Consider the following 21,467-nt stretch of genomic DNA (forward strand, 5'->3'; position numbering starts at 1 on the left):
TGCAAGTTAGAACTTTACGTTAAATAAACAGTTTCACATGCACCGAGTATAAAAACAGAGACATCCTATTTCCAAATGTTTTAGGCTGCAATCCTGGCTGGGAATAGCAGAACTGAACAGAGCACTGGGGCCATGGCTGCATCTAAAATAGTGTCAGTTGTGCTGGCTAGGGAAGGTGGGAGGGCAATAAAACTGCTTTTTTTCCCTGCACTAGCTCCAGGCATGTGTGTGTTTGACAAAGTCTATCCCTGATAGATGGCCCTGTTTAGAATCCCACAGATCCTTGGCCGGTCCAGTTTTGTCCTGGGGCGGACGGGGGTTCTGCTGGCTATTGCTGATGTGACAGCTTCTATTTGCACTTTCAGAAGCCACTGTTGAGAGCTCTGCAGTGGCAAAAAACCCCTGTCTGCAAAGCTAAGTTGAGGAAAACCTCCATTGTATCCTAAGCACAAGCGTGGAAGCTCATGGCAAACTGCCCTGTAAATCGTTGTACAAATTGTGTCTTTGAACATCTTTGTCTAACACAAAATAGAACCAAACTCGGCAAGTGAAGATAAAGTGACTTGTTGGTAAATAATGATATCCTAACACTTTTCAATTTCAATGCATTTACAGCATAACTGCGTAGTGCTGAAGGACAGAAGTCCCACCCATTTTAAAAAGCGCGACAGGCTGGTTTTATTTTAACACGTAGATTTCTTTGTAGTAGTATGATATGGCCTGACATGACCAATCCTTGAAGACAAATCAAAATAACCACATACATTTAAACAATCCATTTCATTGTGTACTTCATTATATAAACAGGATCAAGATGGAGGATGGAGGGGCAAGTCAATGCACCATGCAAATGCTATGTGAATCACCGTGTCCATTTGGATACAATGTGCTAATGGAACAGAACAGCAGTTCCCAAACCACATGCTTTGTCACACTGGTGCGCAGTGAGAAGTAAAGGCTCCTCTTAGTCCACAGCAACTATCACTAGGGCAGGAATGGAGAACTTGCAACCCTGCAAATTTTGTTGGGTTCCAATTCCCATCAACAACTAGCCAGCATCAGCGGTTAGGAATGAGGGGAGCTTTATTCCAGCCACATCTGAATGAAGTTCCCCAACCCTGCACTAAGGAGACTGTGTTTCTGTATGATGCCCTGTTCTGGCCTTGGTTCCTTCTTAGCAGCATTAGCAATCTGCAGGCAATCTGCTCTCTTACTGTATTCTGTAAGATTCACTCACTCTCAACAAAGCAGTTACCTGCTCTCAAGAGATGCTTGTCACTGCTTCTATGCGTGGGTCACCAACCTGAGAAGTTTTCCAGGAGGTACGCTCAGAACAAAAACATACAGAAAGGCAGGAGGCAGGACCCTCCAAGTCCACAGCACCAATTCGCCAAATGCAATTCTTACCTTCACATTCTAAAATAAACTCTTTTTGGATATATGTGTGTCTCCAACTTAAACTCAAAAATTTAAGTGTATGCCAGCTATCAGAGGTTTGGGAAATACCGCTGTAGAATGCCTTCTTTCAGGCAGGAGTCTATTCAGCAAAAAAAAAGTATGTCTACCGAAACCCAATTGCGTACGTTTTTTAGCATAAACGTGTTTGGGGTCCCTGCATAGCATTCAGACTACTTGAAGGCCAAAATGCTATATATACTTGGAAGCAAGTCCAATTAACTCAGTGAGTTTTACTTCAAATTACATAGGCACTGGGGTTCCTCCTTTTAAGAGCTGTTGCTAAATATTCTGAGTAAGTTTTAACCCTGGTAATTTAAGGTGTCCCTCCAAAAATATTAAATGAAACAAATGGATTTTTAGAAGATTAAATTATATGCTCCATGTTAAATTCTGTGGTAAAGGTAAAGGGACCCCTGACCGTTAGGTCCAGTCGTGGACGACTCTGGGGTACAAAGCATGAAATCACAGGTTGTTTCCTGTGTTATGCATACTCATCATGAAAAATAATGAAAACTACATGTAGACTATCATATCTGATTATCACATTGTTTATTTCACTGAACGTGTGAGCAGCACTACATGTATGTGATTGTCACCCATTACTATCTAGACATGTTTTTGTATTTTGCATTTGGGGAATTTGTAGTATTTGGAGCAATCTTCAGTGTGAAAACTAATAGCCACTGCATGCTTCTCTTTATAAAATGGTTGCAACCATTTCAGCTTGGAGCATCATAAAATTTGTCCCTAAATCCTGGCTCTTGAGGCTGCTCAATTGTTCATCTGAATCCCTAAAACCTATGTGCCTTTAGATTCTTCAAGGTATTTCTTTTGGCAGGGGTATTTTAACCTACGTGCGTAAATATTGACTGCTTCTGCTGAATAGGATCCTGTTGTGATGGATGGACAAACAATGATGCACACACAAAATCTGAAAAGCCTTACCACCAGACTGTGGATTAGCAGACTGTGATCCTGAACAAGTGTAAAGGCAGGAGTAGGGTAAGGGTATAAAATCCATGAATAGGGAGGGAGCAGAGCAGATTAACAATGGATGGCAAATGGAAATAAAAAGGCTTTAGTCAGTTCACATAAAAGAGGGGGGGGAATGCAACAAGAGGGTTAGCGCAAAAAGCAGTGCATTTTCATAGCCTCCACCAGGCTCAGGTGCTTATATACGAAGCAGACAAAACAGAAGCTGCGAAATTACAGTTCTTCAGCTCTCGAACAAAGAACTGCACCGCGTTCATAAATTCATCAGTAAATTTAATTGAAACACTGGATCGAGATCTTTGGATATCTTCACTCCAAGTAAATTTTAAGTGCAAGCTTTAATAGCTGAAGAAACGGTAACAAGTTATTCAATTTGGATAATACAATGAAGGAAAAGCAAAATGGGGTGGGTTAAGAAGAGGGGAAAGATACAAAAAAATTGTATCTGGCATGCATGCAGAAGTTGTAAAGGAACAACCAAAGATGAGTGCCCGATTACAAGAATTCAAAGCAGCATTTGTAACATCTACATGCCCCTGGCCTTACTTTTATATTTATGTCATTGTGTGTATGGAAATACAACCAGAGAGGGAAAGCCCACCACCACACCTTAGTGCCGGCTTTCATGTAATCTTCATAAAATAGTTGAAGAATACCATGCAGACTTGGGTCAACATCTTCATTACTGCTCTAGTTCTTTTCAAAGATTCCACAACGGACCCACAAGATTAAATGGTTGCTGGTCACAAAACAAACCCGCCATGATTAAATGGGGATTCCACCATGCTATTGCAGGCCCATCCCAATAGCTAAAGAATATGAAATGACAGCTATGGGGACACAGGTGAAGATTTGTTTACGGCAGAGATTTTCAAACTTTTGTTTTCAGGTGGATGACTTGAGAAATCTCTGTGCTGAGCTCCGTTCGCGATGCAGAACAGTGGGCGCAAACACATACACCCAACACTCCTCTAACGGCAAGGCTAGGGAACATGTGCAACCCCAGATGTTGCTGGACTACAGCTTCCATTATCCTTTATCAGTAGGCCATGTTGGCTGGGGCTGCTGGGAACTGGAGTCCAACAACATCAGGCAGGCCACCCTGTGATAGGAGAAAGTTGATAGTGGTAGCAAACTGTCTTTGAGAAAAGTTGTACGCCATTACTGATCTAGTTATGAGGAATGACAAGCTTTCACGGACTGCCAGAGTGATAGGAATATTTAATTATTATCACTGCTGAAGGTTCTCAACTGCAGAACTGCATGGTGAAAAGAAATACACTTTCAATACCCTAAAAATCCATTGCCACTGAAAACCCTATGTGTGGCTTTCACTCCTTCATTTATAATATTCCAGATAGACAGACATTTAATGGCAAATCTACACAGACCATTTTAGAAACAACCATCTGAAATCCTAAAACATTTCATTTAGAGTAAATTGATGAGTAGCAATAATAAAGCTTATGCACGTAAATTGTTTCAAATATTAAAAATAGTGTCTTCTTGGATTTTTAGGCAGCTTCCCAGTTCAAAGTTACTTTTATCATACTTTGCCCATTTTAGTTATTTATACAATTGAAATACATATTATAATCACATATCTAACTTTCCTTAAAGTTTTAAATATGATTTTATACACCAACATCCTTGAATGTTCCATAATGTTTATAAAGGACTATCCACAAATAATTTAAGCAAGATGGTTAGATTTAATGCTTACAAGTTTATCTTCTTGTAAGATGCCTGCTTATTTTTATTTAACAAAAATTATATACTACTTGACTGTAGTAAAAACTCTAAGCAGTTACAAGAAATAATAGTTAAACACAACTAACAATATTTAAAAATAATTAACTATAAAAAGGACAAAACACATGAACTGCCCTGAGACCACTGGGTATAGGATGGTTAATTAATTAATTAAACAAGCAATAATAACAACAAACAATAACAACAATCAATATTTATGTGTCTGGGTGGGCTTGCCAAAACCATAATACAGTATTTTAATTATGTACCAAAAATTGTATAGTGAACCCGGCCTGATGTCAATAGGCAGAGTTCCAAAGTGTAGGTGCTGTCACACTCAAAGATCAGTTTCTTATAACTGTGGAACAGATAATATGTGCCACCTGTAATGGTGCCAATTCTGCAGATCAAAGTGGTTGGGTGGGCCCATAGGGGGCAAGGCGATCCTGCAAGTAAACTGGTCCAAAGCCTTAAGGGCTTTATATAATAATAGTTAAGGGGACGCGGGTGGCGCTGTGGTCTAAACCACTGAGCCTAGGGCTTGCCGATCGGAAGGTCGGTGGTTTGAATCCCCACAACGGGGTGAGCTCCCGTCGCTCGGTCTCTGCTCCTGCCAACCTAGCAGTTCAAAAGCACATCAAAGTGCAAGTACATAAATAGGTACTGCTCCGGCGGGAAGGTAAACAGCGTTTCTGTGCACTGCTCTGGTTCACCAGAAGGGGCTTAGTCATGCTGGCCACATGACCTGGAAGGTGTCTGCAGACAAACGCAGACTCCCTCGGCCTATAGAGCAATATGAGCGCTGCAACCCCAGAGTCGTCCACGACTGGACCTTACAGTCAGGGGTACCTTCACCTTTATAATAATAGTTACACCATGAACTGAGCCCAGTAACAAATTGGAAACCAGTGCAGATATCTGAGCACAGGTGCTATATGCTGACAGTGCCCCACTCCTGCTGTAGCATCCTGCACTAACTGCAGTTTCCGGATCAAGCATAAGAGAAGCCCCACAAAGAGCGCGTTGCAGTTATCCAATCTTGAAGTCACCAATTCCTCAACTGCTGTGGTCAAGGTCTCCCAGCTCAGGTACGTTAGAAGCTGTTACACAAAATGCAGCTGGAAAATGTGCTTCTAGATTCTGAGGCTACATGGGTCTCCAATGACAGAGTTAGATCTGGAAGCACCTTGAGCCTGTGTACATTCAGGGCTGAGTGCCACTCCATTCAGACCAATTTATTCGACAGAGGAACCACTCATCCCTAGTGACTGTCAAGATTCAAGCTCAGCAAAGTCGTTAGATCATTGCCTCTTTCGAGGTAGCAGGGACTACTCTGCTCTGGAACCAACCAAGTAACAACCTCTCCCGGGGTTATATGTTAAGTCTCTAGCAATTTTGTTTTATATTTACATTATCCTAACCATATTGTTTTTATTCTGCAATGAATGAGCAATACTGCTGTTATATACACAATCACCCAAATGGGTACATGCACTTAATTTATCAACTGCAGTCTATGTAAGCTCATGCTATAATAAACCAGCTAGTCTCAGAATGAGAATACTGCATAAATAAAATGTGACAGCACTGTCACTTAAAGTACTAGTTTTTCATTAACTACCACATATTGAGATCCCTTTGCATACATGTCTGCAATAGTACTAGGGGCTTATCACACATTATGCAGAGGCAATTCCAGGTTTGTCACTGGCCACATTTGGATCATCATAATTTGCTTAATAAGCAGAGATGTGTGTGAGCTTTAGGCCCATCTGCATGCCTTTGTGCAAACAAGCCTGGCTTGTATGGAAGCCACTAACCATAGCTCCCAGTACTAATGTAACAATAAACTATGACTAATTGCAGCTTCCTGCAGGTGCCTGAAGCTCATGCATATCTTGGCTTATTAAGCTGAGACTCATTGTCCAAATGTGGGCATTGAATATATAATTAACAAAAAGCTACACTTAATTGAAGCTCTATAATTAGTATAATTCAGCTTGCAAACATGCCTATCATAATCACCAACACTTTGTGCAAACGTAAGAAACGGGGTAGCTAGTGAGTGAAGTAGTTCATAAAGTCTCCATAATCTGATGATTTGCTATGAGCTCAGAAGCGGAGCCAACTCTTAAAATCCATTAGCATTAAAGTGATGAAGATACGCCTTCTAGGACTGTGAGTGCAAGATTTTGCAAAAACATGGGGCCAATAGCTGCCATTGCAGGACACAGGAAATGAAACTGTTTTGTCTTGTTGCATTGAGCTTATCTCTATCACAATGATCTCTTCTTGCTTACATTATTGGGTTACAGTTAGCTTCGTCGTGTGCAATTTTTATATCTCATAGAACACACCATTTGTATGCTATATTAAACCCTTAAAGCAGAGTGTTAAGATTGAATTCCAAACCCACTCAACATATTATTTACAATGCCAAAAGAAAGGGCTTCGAATGGAAAGAAAAACAGAGGCACATTCTAAATCCACATAATTAACATTAGGGAATTAACCCTTTAAGCAATCTCCTGGAATGAAATAGAGCAATTATTAAAGTACACCAATAAGAGTCTTCTTTCATATACATAAAGTCCCAGGCACCTGCAGATGATGGGCAGTTGCAAATATTTGCATTAAAAATGACAACAATTTAATCATAATACAGTACTCAGCTCTCAGTTATTTTTATCACACTTTGCCTCTACTGCAGCTAGGGAGAGTCTGATATAGTTTTCTAATTTCTGTTTCTATGCTAATAAAATTGCCTTTATTGTCTTTATAGGGACATTTCCCCACATACTCTAGGGTATTCCTCATTTGTATATTATCTTCTATGGGTATCCAAAACACTGGCAATATTTCCTCTACATTTGTGAAGTGGAGAAAAATCTCACTGAACTATGCCCCTACACCTTTGGAATTTACATCCATCAATATCTACAGGTTACACTTCTCAGGTAGGCAGGGAAAAATAAATGGGCTGCAGTAGGTGTGTAGTAAACATTCCTTATGGTGTAAGAAATGCAGGGATGACAACCCCTTATCTTTCTTCCCTGGTGCTAAAGTGAGAGAATGGGTGCATCTTGTTATTGAGCTGAGATCAATGTTGTATAGCCTTTTTCCAACACCAGTATTTGAAAATCAAGCTGATAACAGTCACATTAAACCTAAAGCAACCCTAAACTCGATGTTAAAATGACAGGAAAAATCAGTGTCTCATTAAGTAAATGACCATTTAATAATGAAACAAAATCTAGTTGTCTCTCTCATCCTATACACGCTGCATATATTTTCTATGGCATCATGAACATAAACTATCAATTCACTCTTTATTCTCTGTATTAAAATCTGCAATTATGACACTGTTTCACGATGCACCTTCATTTGTAAGGTCTCCATATAGTCTAATCACAATCCCTAATCACAGGAATAATTTCACAATCCCTAATCACAGGAATAATTTCTTAGTGGTTTTTTTTTTAAAAGTAAATTTTCATTTTAATATCTTGTTCAAAATAACACCACACGGACTATAAGAGACTCCAAAAGCATGCAGACTACTGACCCGAAACACTGAAACACTGAAAAAAAAATACCTTCATTTTTGTCTGGCGATGATGAACCTATGGCACAGAACAACAACTCAGTATGTAGTGTTTTTAAATATATATATACTTGACCATATCCTTTGGTCAATGATTGTACACTATGCATATGGCTTAATCTTATTAAGAGAGTAAGAACGACAACATAGAAATACATACGCTGAGACTGAGACACAACTTTTGTTCGACTACGGCCTCTGGAATCTGTCTTTGAGTTTCCCATGCCAATAGAGGGTGCTGAAAGCTTGGTCCGCACACGTCCTATAAAGTAAAACAACAAGAAACAAGCAACACATAGCACAAGTATTAGAGAAGTATTTAAAGAGAAACATTAAAGCAGTAAGACTGTTGCTCTAAGCAGCTATTTTACAGCTAGAGGATGAAATGCTAAAAAAATACAGACTAGTGCAGATGCTCCAGTCGCAACTTCTCAGTACACCAGAGAATGGCAGAAACGCAAACTTCAAAAGGGAATGCACAGTGCAAAATTTTGCCAGTGTCTTGCTGTGACTGTGAAGATTTAATATAATAAACCACAATGTTCGCAGGCTTTCCCATGACCCTGTCTCCCTTTTTCTAGTTTAAATACTTTTGGTTGTATGAAGTGGTACTGCCAAGCTGACATCAGGAGGCGGAGGGAAGCAACTCTGAGTATTTCTCCCTCCCCTCTACAGTCCCCACAACCCCTAAATTTGCTCCAGAGAGTTGGAGAAACACCAAACCCTATTCTCCATACTTAAGCTGGATGTGTATTTCTTTTCTCTCAAAGAGCTAAGATTAAAACAGCTCTGAAACTATCCAGTTAACAGGTCTGCACTGAAGAGTTAGCAGGATGGATTTGAGATGGCAGAGGCATGGGCTCTCCAGGTGGTTTTGGAGTCTACCTTCCATCAGCCCCCAGGCAGCATGGCCAATGGTCAGAAATGACAGGAGTTGTAGTCCTGCAACATCTGGAGGACAAGGGGTTCCCCATGCCTGAGTTAGCAGGATGCTTAGGGTTAAAGAGGGGGGGAAATACATTTTGGTTCCTAATATCCCATTACTCTAGCAGTGGTTCTTAACCCGAGGTCCATAAAAACAGTGGTCCCCATGGGGTCTGTGAATCTGGCACACACAGAAAAAAGATTCTTCCAATGCAAATAAAATAAATTGCATGTACATTTTTCTCTTAATTTATCAATTTGTATTTTTCTAGGGAGGAGGTCCATAGCTTTTATTAGGTTCTCAAAGGTTCTCATGTCCCAAAAAAAGGTTAAGAACCACTGCTCCAGCATTTAAGAATTGCTAACGGTAGATATTGCTGAATATTAAAATAGAACCCAGAAGAAAAGTAGAAAGTTCAGTACAATTCAGTGTATAATCTCATTCAATATAGTTCTCATACTTTTTTGGCTCCCTAAAGAAAGATTTATTCATCAAGTAGAGAAATAAGCTCACAGAAAGTCTAGAAGCGTTATTTCCTTAGCTACTAGAAAACAATGTTTTATTAATGTTAAGTTTATTATGCACAAACAGGTTTGGCTAAATTCAACACAATAACACCCATGCAGTGACAGTATCTCTGCCATCCATTGTAATGGTTAGATGGTGCTTAAATGCACAAAGACTTTGACCTGTACAAGGCAGGAATACAGAGTGCCACCATTTTGGTATGATGCAAAAGGACCAGAAAGTCATGATCCAGCTTCCACTGCAATAATAATGATGAAAATTCAAATCCACATGGCAATCATCCTCATTTTTATCTGAATCAATATATTTGCTTATTGGTGCTAAACTTAGGGTTGGAATACTGGTCAACTGAACAGTCATGTTCACCTGTTTGAATATTGGTCAAATATTGTCAAATATTTCAAGAATGTCATTGTAGATTAATATTTTTATGTCATGAGGGTGTGATTTATTAGCAAAGGCAGGAGTGAGGGCATCTTGACCCCTAGCCTTGCTGCAGTTAGAGGCAAACAACAAAAAACTTTCCCACTGAATACATATTGTAACTGCAGGTATCTTCAAGCAGGAACACAAGCAGTTATCAGTGGCAAAGGCCATTGCTTAATGGGTATACTGTTTAGCTAGGATCAAGGAGACCCAGATTCCCTCAGTCATGAAGCTCATTAGGAGATGTTAGGTCAGTTGCACAACTCAGTCTAAACTACCTAACAGAGGTATTGTGTGGATACAGTTAATTTACAGTCTTGAGCTCCTTGCAGGAAAAGACAGAGTAAAATGTAGCAAAATTAATCATAATTTTCCATCTTTAAAAAGTCAGTGTCACTGTTTAGTGTTGGGACATATTGCAATTACAAAACAAAGGTAAACACAGTATTAAACTTTTTGATGAACATCATTTTTGCATTCTCGTAAAGTTAACGTTTTAAAGACCATTTGACAATACTTGACCAGAGCTTGAAGGACTAACCTGAGCTGTGTATCTACTTGATTTCCAAGAGAAATTTCAAGTCTAAATAAATAGTAGCACCTGCTTCCCCAAAGCATGAGAATGCCTGTCTAGCATGTTGAAATTTCCACCAAAAAACTTTGCACATCTAAAATAAAATGGGTATCAATACATTTTTACTGTGAATGGTTACTTGGAAAAAATATAAAATAAAACACAACATTTTGCAAATAAATATTGCAGCAACAAAACATTATTAGGCAAGCCAACTAATGAATTAACCCTGAAGGTCACATGGGGGACTACATACTCTGTACAATGCTGTTGTTTGTGATAATGAAAATATAAGATGAAAGCATTTGATTTTTAGCAGAAGCTTCATTCTCTTACCATCCTCAGAAGCTGTTCCTAAATGGGAAAAATGTTAAACAATGACATTCCAAGCAGATTTTTTGTATTTGGTAAGCAATCACTCTTTGGCTTCGTAAATGTGTATATATTAAAAAGTGTATTATATGAGATTAAATTCTAGTCCATTAAATATTTTTTGATTAGAAGCTACATTCTTTGTCTGATGAAAAGTTCTGTATTGCACCTATCCACCACCAGTTATAACTGCTAAAATTACTTTTTGACATAGCTGTACAAACAGATCTGGCACAATGTGCAGAAACAGGTAAACTTTCAGAAACATTCACACAACTAAATCCAAAACAAGATTCAAAACTAGCTTTCCTTTAGTAGGCAGTCTTGAAAGCCATGAACATCAAATCAGAGCAATATTTTCAAACTAAGGACATTCTGAACAGTCTAATCTTATGAAATCCAGCATAGAGACTGATATCCAACGAAGTCATGCTTAGAACAGAGCCAATGAAATTACTGGACTTAAATACAGTACTTAAGTCCATTGATTTCAGTGAGTCTTCTCCCATGACTTGGTTGAATCGCACCCAAATAAATTAATTGTGGCTGAGTCAGAAAGGGGTAGTTCAAAGGGGCCTGATCAAGGTATGATGCAAACATTATTGAATTAAGCTGCAAAGTACTCTCTTTCTAGAACCACTGTCCAACAAGAGGATACAGAGGCATTAAGAATGACAAATGTGGGAAATGATATACAGTCGTACCTTGGAAGTCAAACAAATCCAGAAGTGACCGCTCCAGTTTGCAAACTATTTTTGGAAGCTGACTATCCAACGGGCCTTCCGATTGGTTGCAGGAGCTTCCTTCAGCCAATCGGAAGCCGTGATTTGGTTTTCGAACGTTTTGGAAGTCGAATGGACTTCCGGAATGGATTCCGTTCAACTTCCAAGGTACAACTGTATAATGAATTGAAAAAGATTTTCAGAATAACATTTGTTTAAAAAAACCCCAGAATTTTTCATTTTGGGAATTATAGGGGGAAACGAGTTAGACTCTATAGATTTTTTTTCATGTGTGAGACTACAGTGGCAAGAATGTTATTTGCCCAAAAATGGAAAGAAGAAAAAGTCCTGACAAAACAAGAATGGATACAGAAACTTATGGAATATGCAGAAATGGCAAAATTTACCAAAAAAAAAGAAAGAAAGAAAAAAAAGAAATCAAGATAACAAACTTTTTATAAAAGAATGGAAATGGTTTATTGAATATTTACAAACAAACTGTAAACAGATAAGAACACTGACAAGATTATTGCAATAACCTGCAGTTTTATAAGAATATATATTTAAAATAGATGAATAAATGAATATGTTAAGTTAATTTGGAATATGAAGGAAAAATAAATTGAAGGAACCGCAGAAAAAGGGGGAAGGAAGAACATTTTGAAATGTTAAAATGATTGTAAAACTACTGAAATGTATATAACTGAAAATCATAAATAATATTTTTATTTTTAAAAAAGAATGTCCAATGTGCCAGCACTGTGTGTGCCACTGAGACTGAGATACTACTGGCTTAGCTCCAGTTACATTACTGCTACTCTAAAACCAATTCCAGAAGATATGAAAGCTTCAGAAGTGGTTTCTAATGGAGCCCAACAAGCTGCTGAAATGGAACACACAATTCTAGTGAGCATAATCAAACTACTGAGTTCCCTAAATTTGCAACCCAGAAATGCAAAATAACCAAGACTGTCTGTTACAGAAAGCAAAATATTAACACAACAAAAATTTAACTGTACTGCTCCTACTGATGAGTGTCTATAAAATGAAGATTCGTTGTTAATTTGAATGTCAGTAGCTAAAGTATTAAGAGAAGGTAGTTCAAAAACTGATCAGCCATATAGATACATATAATAGCAATGTTGTATTAGAAGTTGACAAACATAATTCAGACCTTGAGATTAATGTGCAATGCGTTAGTGAACAAATAACATTAGTCACCAATGAAATTAGTGTGCAAACATCTACTGTATTGTATGAACAGATTTCACAAAATTAATAGTCTAGAAATCAGACAAAACAGGGTCTTACCATCCATCTTGTCAGAAGTATCCTCTTTGTTGGAAGAGCAGGCAAAGAAACAGGGAAAACTTAGTGTGTTAGATAAACCGTGTTGACAAGAGAGCCAAAGAACATTCAGTAAGGAAACGAGAAAGTTTACAGACACTTGCATCTTTGTTAAACCTGAGAGCTATTATTGAGGGCTTGAGGATGTGGCTGAGTGCTCTTAAACAGGGGCGTCTGCGAGGGCATTTAGTGGGGGAATTTGAGGGGGAAGCCCAGGGTACTGCCTCAAGAGACATGGAGGGTGAGGGAGCTGCTGCAATGACGTGCAACACCTGTACCATGCAAAAGTACATGCGTGGGAAGTGCAAATTGGTTGCCTTTCTGGAAGAGAAGGTATATCAACTCAAGGCCCACAGAGCCTAGGACTTCCCAATCAGAACGTCGGCAGTTCGAATCCCCGCAACGGGGTGAGCTCCCGTTGCTCAGTCCCAGCTCCTGCCAACCTAGCAGTTCGAAAGCATGTCAAAGTGCAAGTAGATAAATAGGTACCGCTGCAGCGGGAAGGTAAACGGCGTTTCCGTGCGCTGCTCTGGTTCGCCAGAAGCGGCTTGGTCATGCTGGCCACATGACCCGGAAGCTGTACGCAGGCTCCCTCGGCCAATAAAGCGAGATGAGCGCCGCAACCCCAGAGTCGGTCACGACTGGACGTAATGGTCAGGCGTCCCTTTACCCTTTACCTTTTTACTTACTAAGTATGTGGTGGGGTTTCTACCTACGCTTGTCTCTTAAGTAATCTTTAAGGCAAGAAGAATCAGAGCAACATTCTCCTGGACACAGGAGTGATTACTCCAATCTTTTTTTTCTGGCTAGATGTCAAGCTTGGCAAAGAGCAAGTGCCACCTAAGAAGGAATTTGGGTGCCAGTCAAGACCAGATGAGTGGCAAACTAACGAAGCTGCATTATAACAAGTATCAGCAAGACCAGGTATCATTTTCCTTCCCTTTCACTTGCATAAAATTGGGAATATTTAAACTTAAGTGTACATGATGCCACAGCTTTGCCAATGTAATACAAAAAAAGTCCTCCAACTAAATATTTTCAACACAAAGCTGCTATTGGAGTGCACTTCCTCTACTTGGTAAAGCAAGAGACCTTCCTTGTTAAACAACACAAATTATTCTGAATTTTAACATTAATATCTCATCTACCGTGCCTCTTTACTTATGTCTACCAACATTGGTACAATCAGAATTGTTGAGAATTTGAAATATGTTCTTATGCAAAAGATTTAACACCAACTTCCTGTATCATAGCAAAGGAGAAGGCAAATCAGGGGAGACCTCTTTTATTCCTGCTGTAGCCTGAAGCACCGCCACCATGCATGTTAGCCCATCCTTGCTTAACACCCAAAGTGTCCCTAATCATTAGGCATCACCCAAACTAGGGGGAGTGATGATTCTAGCAAACAACACTGAACATGGCTGATGGGACCAATGCCAGCGGAACATTCAAAATCACACTAGCTCTTTTTTAAAATAGCTCCATAAAATATACATTAGATAGCCATACAAAACCTCTCAGCACACATTAGGTACAACAGCATCCTTGCAAAAGGATGGTGTTAGTAACACAATGAAGAAACATTTTTCTTCAAAAGCTGAGAAAACAGTAACTAACTACAACCAAGACATCAACAGTTCATCTCTCTGTTGCAGGAAACCAAAGCTGATACTGATCCTAAGCAATGTTAGAAACTGAGATATGAAAGCTAGGAGCTAAATGGCACCTTAAACCTGTGTTATTGGTGCAACAACGGGATGTCTAGGCACACTTCTTTATAATAAGAATACAAAGCTGAAAATGAATGAACTGCAGCTAAAATATTAGGTTCATTTTTCACATGGTCTAGTCCTTCCCCCTGCCCACCCTCCTAATATTCTCCAGTCTTCAGAGAGTGGCTGGAAGTGGGGAGGCAGAAAAAGGTCCTCCTATCCTTCCACTCTGTAGTTTTAATCAGAAATCTTAGGCGCAGTACTGCACCCAAAGCTCAGAAACAGCTCACACTAATGAAATTCTCTGTCACAAAATGCACCTAGAACAATGGGAGTTTCGAGAACTGATCCTAAGCATGTTTACTCTCAGTAAGTCCTAACCAAGTCCATTCACAATTGCTCCTCAGAAAATAATCTTAGGATTGAAGTTTAAGTACTCTCAATGCTAGAATGACCTTTTCACCAGTACCCCCCCAACAAACCACAGAGAAGTGAACAAAAAGGTGATTTAATTGAACCACTAATAACCAACTAGGCAACAACAGCCTTTCGGTTTACAAAGCTGGGTGTCTCATAAACATCACTGCAAGAGCACACACAAAAAACGTATTTAAATTCACAGAGAAATCCAATAAGCAGCTTATTAGATCATTAAACAGATTCCCTCACCTAGTGAAGCATATGATCCTGGAGGTAGACCAGCGGCTGCTAAACGGCCAGCTCCCGTTGGCTGACCAGCAGCATGACGTGCCTTCGCTCCAGCGGCAGCATTGACATCTATGTCGCTGCGAGATCTCTGTAGCATTCCTGGGCTTGGAACAGACTTGGTAGTTCCTGCAACTGGGATTGAAGGTAATGAAATTGCATATATCATGCATCCCTTCTTATTAAGCATACAGTTGTTCTTGCTCAATAAATTAATTGTGCACTGTCTTTTAAAAAGATGCTACTTCTAGAACTTCCAAAGAGAGTTTTAGTCTAGTACAGGCATGTCCAAAATCTGTTTCAGGGGCCTAATCCGGCCCGCTGCTCGGTTTAATCTGGCCCCTGTGGCAGTGTATTTCCTGGGGTAAAATCCTAACCCCCCCCCCACAACAACTTCAATCCTAAAAACAGCTCAACAACTTGGGGGTAAAATCATTAAAAAAACTCAACAACTTCAATCCTAAAAAAAAAAGTTGGCTCTTTGGTCGGCCCTCACGGCCCTTCACTTCATCAAATCTGGCCCTCTTTGAAAAAAAGTTTGGACGCCACTGGTCTAGTACATTTAGCACACAAAGAATTACCTCTGCCAGCCATAGTTGTTGAACCGGATGTGGACCATTTTGATGCGAAGGGACGACTGAAACAAAGGCAACAGTTTTAGTACGGCATGTTATTAAACATTTTACAACACACTGAAGTATACTTTTCCCTTCTTCATTCTGCATGAATGAATATGTCTAGTGAATATGCAAATCCATTTGACTTGCTAACATCATCCTGCTATAGACCAGATAAGGCCTTTTTAAAGGTCTTAAAGAAGCCCATACATTTTATTGAGAACTTTAAACAAGCACTACTATATTTTTATACAAAGCTGTTAAGCTGCATATAAAGGGTGCAACTGGGTACTTTGAATACTTATGAAGAGTTCCTTTGGGTGCAGGTAGACTACATCAGGTGGGGCTTGAGCTCCACCAAGTGGTAACAGGCAGATTTTGCTGTGATGGCTTGCACCTGCAATTGTGCCCTTCAGACTGGCGTTACCCAGTGTGTTCACCTCCATCTACAACAGATACTGTATCTACACTTAGCCAGGTGATCTTCTGTTCAGATTTCTGGCACAAGACCTCCAAATCACACCAGCCTCCCTGAAAGATCTGTGGTTCTTGATCAATACCAACAAGAGAAGCCCTGGTAGACTTTGTTGCAGGAAACAAGGCCTTGTCTTCTATGGGTGGGCATCATCAGTGTTAAATGGGAATGTGGAGGTAGTCCTCCACCAGATTTACCGATGACAAGCTTGACTTGCTCTTCTACAAGGTTGGCTATTTTTCTCTTTAACAATACTTTCCACCAGTTTTCCTGGGACAGATTTTAAGCTGACTGACTTATAATTAGAAGGTGCCCTGGATCCCTTTTTAAAAATCGGGTGTTGTATTGGATAATATCCAGTTCTCAGACGATCAGCAAATTCACATTTGAATTATTTGGAAAACTCGCAGGTGATTGCCATCCGACTCCCAACGGTTTGTCAGTTTTTGTCTATTAGGCCCAGAATTTCATCTCTCATCACCACTCTTTGGCCTAAGTTCCTCATTCCCTCCCTACAAAAGTTAGATGAGGCACTGGAAACTGCCCTTTATCTTTCACTATGAAGCTGGAAGTAATTCATTCAGCTTCTCCATCTCCTTATCTTCCTTTACCACATCTTTGAGTCCTCTGTAACCAAGGCTGAGATTTCTGCCTTGCAACAGTTGGATTTTCTGCTAATTCTCAAATTCCTGTGGAGAAGCACTGTGTTTTTGTCAAGGCTTGAGAAGCAGGATCCATCTCCTGCCAAATTAGGACTGTTGAAGCAGGCGGAATACTAGAAAGGCTCTGTGACTTGACTAGAGCTTTAGAATGTTCAAAATTTGAAAACAGCAAATTCAGACGTGTTCAAGTCCTACCTGATGTAGTCTTACCTGCGCAGAATGTAGAGTTGCACTCAAAGGGGCGTCCCATTGAAAATAATACAAAGCGGATCCATTTGCATTCAAGTGTGCATATTATTTATGCCTGTGAGTCCTGACTCGGCAAATGTATGGGGTATGCTTTTGCACACAGATCTTATCTGGATTATTGTTAAGTTATTTTATTCTAAAATGACCCTTACTTGAGGCTTTCCTGTGAGCTGGAGGACGACCTGTCAGACTGTGGAAGTGATGCAATACTACCCGAATTCTTTAAGTATGTATGCAGGCTTCTTTGATAGGATGGCTCAAGGTTATTATACAACACCTCTGCTTCACCTGGAAAATGATTTCTTAGACCTAGGTAAGTCCTGCAAACAAATCACACAATATTTATTACAGGGGCATTGGATATCTAAGTATTAAAAAAAGAAAAATACAAGCAATAATCCATCAACACCAATGAAGAATAAACTAGGAAATTTCTGATATTAAAATTTAATTGAGTAAAGTTTCACCATTCATCCCAAACCTATGTTGTCCAAGCACATATAGAATACAGAAATACTGTTGCTCCTTTAGATATAAATGAAATTCTTCCTCTTAGAAAGGCATCAATACTTTCTAGAGCAGGGGTCTGCAACCTTTAAGACGAAAAGAGCCACTTGGACCCGTTTCCGAAGAAAAAAAACCTGGGAGCCGCAAAACCATTGCGACATTTAAAGCATGCGCGCTGCTGCCCTCCGATCTGACAGCGGCTGGGAAGGTGACGTCGGGACGGTGCGTGACTAACGCACGCACCGCCCCCATGCGACGTCACAGCCAGTACAGCGCCCGCCACAGTGGGGAGTGTCGGGGCGCACAATGCGCCTCCTCCCCTCGCTAGTATCCGCCCCGGAGCCGCGGCAAAGGTGTAAAAGAGCCACATGTGGCTCTGGAGCCGTGGGTTGCAGACCCCTGTTCTAGAGTAAAATATTTAAATGATCCCTGACTCTTACTTTCTTGCCTCCACTCTTGCTTCAGCATCAGCATCATGAATACCCTTTTTGATAGTTTCAACCAAGACTGCTGCATGCCTAAAAGAGAAAATCCAAGTCCAGCATTATATATAAAATACGCATATTGTTTTGTGAATAAGTTTAACTAAATGCTTCCCCTCGCCCAAATTCTATGTTAGTTCTTCTGTGAGGGCAATTTCCATAGCACCCATGAACCACCTTTCAAAAAACAACAAAGTACCGCATCAAGATTATAAAGTGGCCAAAGAAATGGGAAGTAATCAGAATCTGCTTCTATGGTAAAGGAAGATACAACAAATCCTTTAGCACGATGTACAGAGGAGCTACTAATAAGTACAGTGACACTAGTTGTTGCTGCTGCAACGAAACCACTGAATATGGTAACTTTGTTACAATAAGAAAAATGCTAGTATTAGCAACTTTCATACATAACAGAAATAAAAATTTTTGCTTCTGTGCAGAGAACAGCACTTAACATTGTAACTGGAACTAGAAATATTGATTAGAATGGGTCACATACCTCCCCATGCTTGCTTTTGAGGAAATCTGCACCAAATTATCTATCTCTGCGCTATCTAGTAAGACTGAAAAATTGCTATTTGAAATACTTCACTTAAGAGTCCATTTGTACAGACAACGGCCCAATTTGCACATAACACTAAGCCACAATATGTTTAGCCAAAATGAGGCTGGTTTGAAAGTCTGAACTCTGACCAGCAGACTAACTGTGGAATGTTTTCTGGCAACACCCCACAAAGCAGAGCCATGATTAGTTGCTGACTTATAGACTGCGGCTTTAAAACTATAGTGTGTTTTATATCTCAGTTCAACCATGGCTTGTTTGAATGCCCCAACCAAGATGATCTCCAGGCTATATAGGAACAAGGTAAGAGTAGCTAGAAAACAAACCTAGTTTTGGAGAATCAAGCCAAGGTTTGCTTGCACATCTATGGGATGTCTCGCTGTTTGTTGTTCAAAAAACAGTTTGATCTAAAACTACTTAGTCTAAACTTTGAATGCTAGCCTCACTAACAACAACAACAAAACAGAATTGCCTCTCTAAATAAGTCAACATTATCTTATCTTCTAGTTTTTTTTTTTAAAAAGGGTCTGAAACAGCAAGTAGATCCAATTGTTAGGAGAATTTAACTATGTTTATACTTGTAATATTAAAGCAGAGGTTCATGTCAGCTATAAATCGTACCTTTCCAAGGAATGCGTTTGCCACTCTTGTAACAACAGGTCTAGAAATTCAAAAGAGCGCCTGAAAAAGACAAGGACTAAAGTCAGGGTTTGATTATTGCTGAGTCTAGGAATCTGAAGCTCCTATCAAGATGGTATGCATAGGAGAGTATTCAGAGCATATGCGTTGAAATTAATGGACCTAACTTAAGCCATGTCTACTGATTTCAATGGGTCACCTCTGAATAAAACTGCATTGAACAGCCCCCACGCATTCACATAACAAAAACTGCCATAGAGATATCAAAATTTTCAAAAGGAAGGGGGTCCATGACTTGGCTTTTGAAAAGCTGTCTACAGTACTTAGCTAATTGGGAACCACTGTCTTAAGCAGCACTAAAACCACAGAGTATTAATCCCCAGTCCACATATATTTAATATGTCTCACAAAGCGCAATGTTTTTATTCATGAGTACTGAAAAAGGACTCATCCCACTGAATCCTATTGCGTATCAAAGGGGAAGTTTGTATTACTCTTTTGTCCTGTGATGTAGCTCTACTGCCTGCCCTAATAGGCTGGCTATTCCATGACATTTACCATCATTAGGAAGAATTCTTCTTGGCAAGCATCACCACACTGTGCACATTCAGTCTAATTTTACTACTACTGTTGGAACTGGCTTCTGTTTATACAGGATTCAAGAGCAGCAGTAAAGCTGGCTGCTGTTTTGATACTTTCCCTCTGCCTTTTTGGTACACTTGCTAATCCTAAATAAAAACATATACTCTGCTAACATCAAGAATGCAACTACGTGTGAGAACAGGCCTTTTTTGAAATGCTGAATGCAATTAAAGATGATGTGTTCTACATCCACTCATCAAAAATGCAACCCAGACCCACTTGTAAATATATGACAAGTTTGTTCCTGGTCTTTGATTTGACTTTCCTTCATCTTATCTTCAAATTTATATCATCTTAGCAACATAAAGCAATAGAACCAGGAACACACAAACACCAAGCAAATAAAAATAAAAGACTTCATGCTGCAAATGGAGCTGTTATTGATTGATTGAATTTATATACTGCCCTATACCCGGCAGTCTCAGGGCGGTTCGCAAAACAAAAAAAATACATAAAACCACAAAATATAATCAAAATAAAAACAACAACCCAATAGCTGCCGCCCCCCAAAACCCCACATTTTAAAAGGGCATAGGATGTCAACCAAATTAACAAACGGTCTGGTTAAAAAGGAACATTTTTGCCTGACGCCTAAAGGTGTATAATGAAGGTGCCAGGCGAACTTCCCTGGGGAGAGCATTCCACAGATGGGGAGCCACTGCAGAGAAGGCCCGTTCTCATGTTGCCACCCTCCGGACCTCTCAAGGAGGAGGCACACGAAGAAGGGTCTCAGAAGATGATCTCAGGGTCCAGGTGGGCTCATATTTAACATTTTAAGTTTTACAATAGATCCTATACATGTTGAAGTCCCACTGAGCCTAATGGAACGTAAAACCAGGTAAGTGTGTAGAGAACTTCCGCCTTTATTGCGGGATTGTGACACTGCACATATCAGAGTTACAGCAGAGCCTAACTCCTGAAGATGAATTCCATTCATTTCCTAAAACCCTTTCTTGAAATCAAGGAACATTATACTCATAAAGCTTGTTATTCATAAATGCTCACCTCCTGACTGCAACAGATTTTGAGGTACAGTTGCTGGTTATTAAAGGTATGAGTCTGGGCACATGGGTATGCTGAAAAGAGAGTGAAAAAAAGCTATCACAAGGCATTCAATACCCATAATAAATTTTATGTAGCATTAGATTCATAAGGTTGCAGTTCTATAGCATTTATCATTTTTTACACAAAGGTTGCTTTAAGCATAGGGCTCACCATTTTATTTAACTCAAAATAAATTGAGCACAAAAATTAAGATAGAAACCCAGATGGTGGAATGCTGAAAAAAGTTTTATGCTACATAATAGCTTCATCTTTTCTATCTCATATCAAATATGTCAATAAGGAACTACAATTTCTGGAAAATATACAGTATGATGATATGATATAAAGAGGCCTCTGGCTGCCACAAACACTTCACATAAAGTAGCTTATTAGTTCACATAGGAAGAAGTACGTACTTATAGCCTTACTTGCCCATTGTTAATATATGTCAATATGCCCAATTCAGAAGT

General features: G+C 39.6%; 1 protein-coding gene across 31 annotated transcripts in view; it reads right to left on the reverse strand.

The window, feature by feature from the left end:
- The window catches only part of CLASP2 (cytoplasmic linker associated protein 2), a 118,209-nt gene that overhangs the window by 34,758 nt on the left and 61,984 nt on the right, over positions 1 to 21,467 (reverse strand). For 13 of the 31 annotated variants that reach the window (XM_080975703.1, XM_080975733.1, XM_080975717.1 and 10 more), the window contains 10 exons: positions 20,959 to 21,029; positions 19,294 to 19,353; positions 18,069 to 18,146; positions 17,274 to 17,441; positions 15,700 to 15,755; positions 15,083 to 15,253; positions 12,666 to 12,689; positions 10,597 to 10,614; positions 7,968 to 8,069; positions 7,800 to 7,826 (listed from right to left, as the gene is read on the reverse strand). In XM_080975703.1, the coding sequence (XP_080831829.1) occupies positions 7,800 to 7,826; positions 7,968 to 8,069; positions 10,597 to 10,614; positions 12,666 to 12,689; positions 15,083 to 15,253; positions 15,700 to 15,755; positions 17,274 to 17,441; positions 18,069 to 18,146; positions 19,294 to 19,353; positions 20,959 to 21,029 (775 nt within the window). The remainder of the gene's footprint in view (positions 1 to 7,799; positions 7,827 to 7,967; positions 8,070 to 10,596; positions 10,615 to 12,665; positions 12,690 to 15,082; positions 15,254 to 15,699; positions 15,756 to 17,273; positions 17,442 to 18,068; positions 18,147 to 19,293; positions 19,354 to 20,958; positions 21,030 to 21,467) is intronic. The other 18 variants (XM_080975728.1, XM_080975707.1, XM_080975731.1 and 15 more) reach the window with 5 other exon arrangements.

This window comes from Podarcis pityusensis, assembly GCF_964106645.2.
Source record: "Podarcis pityusensis genome assembly, chromosome: 12".
In the NCBI taxonomy this organism is placed as follows: domain Eukaryota; kingdom Metazoa; phylum Chordata; class Lepidosauria; order Squamata; family Lacertidae; genus Podarcis; species Podarcis pityusensis.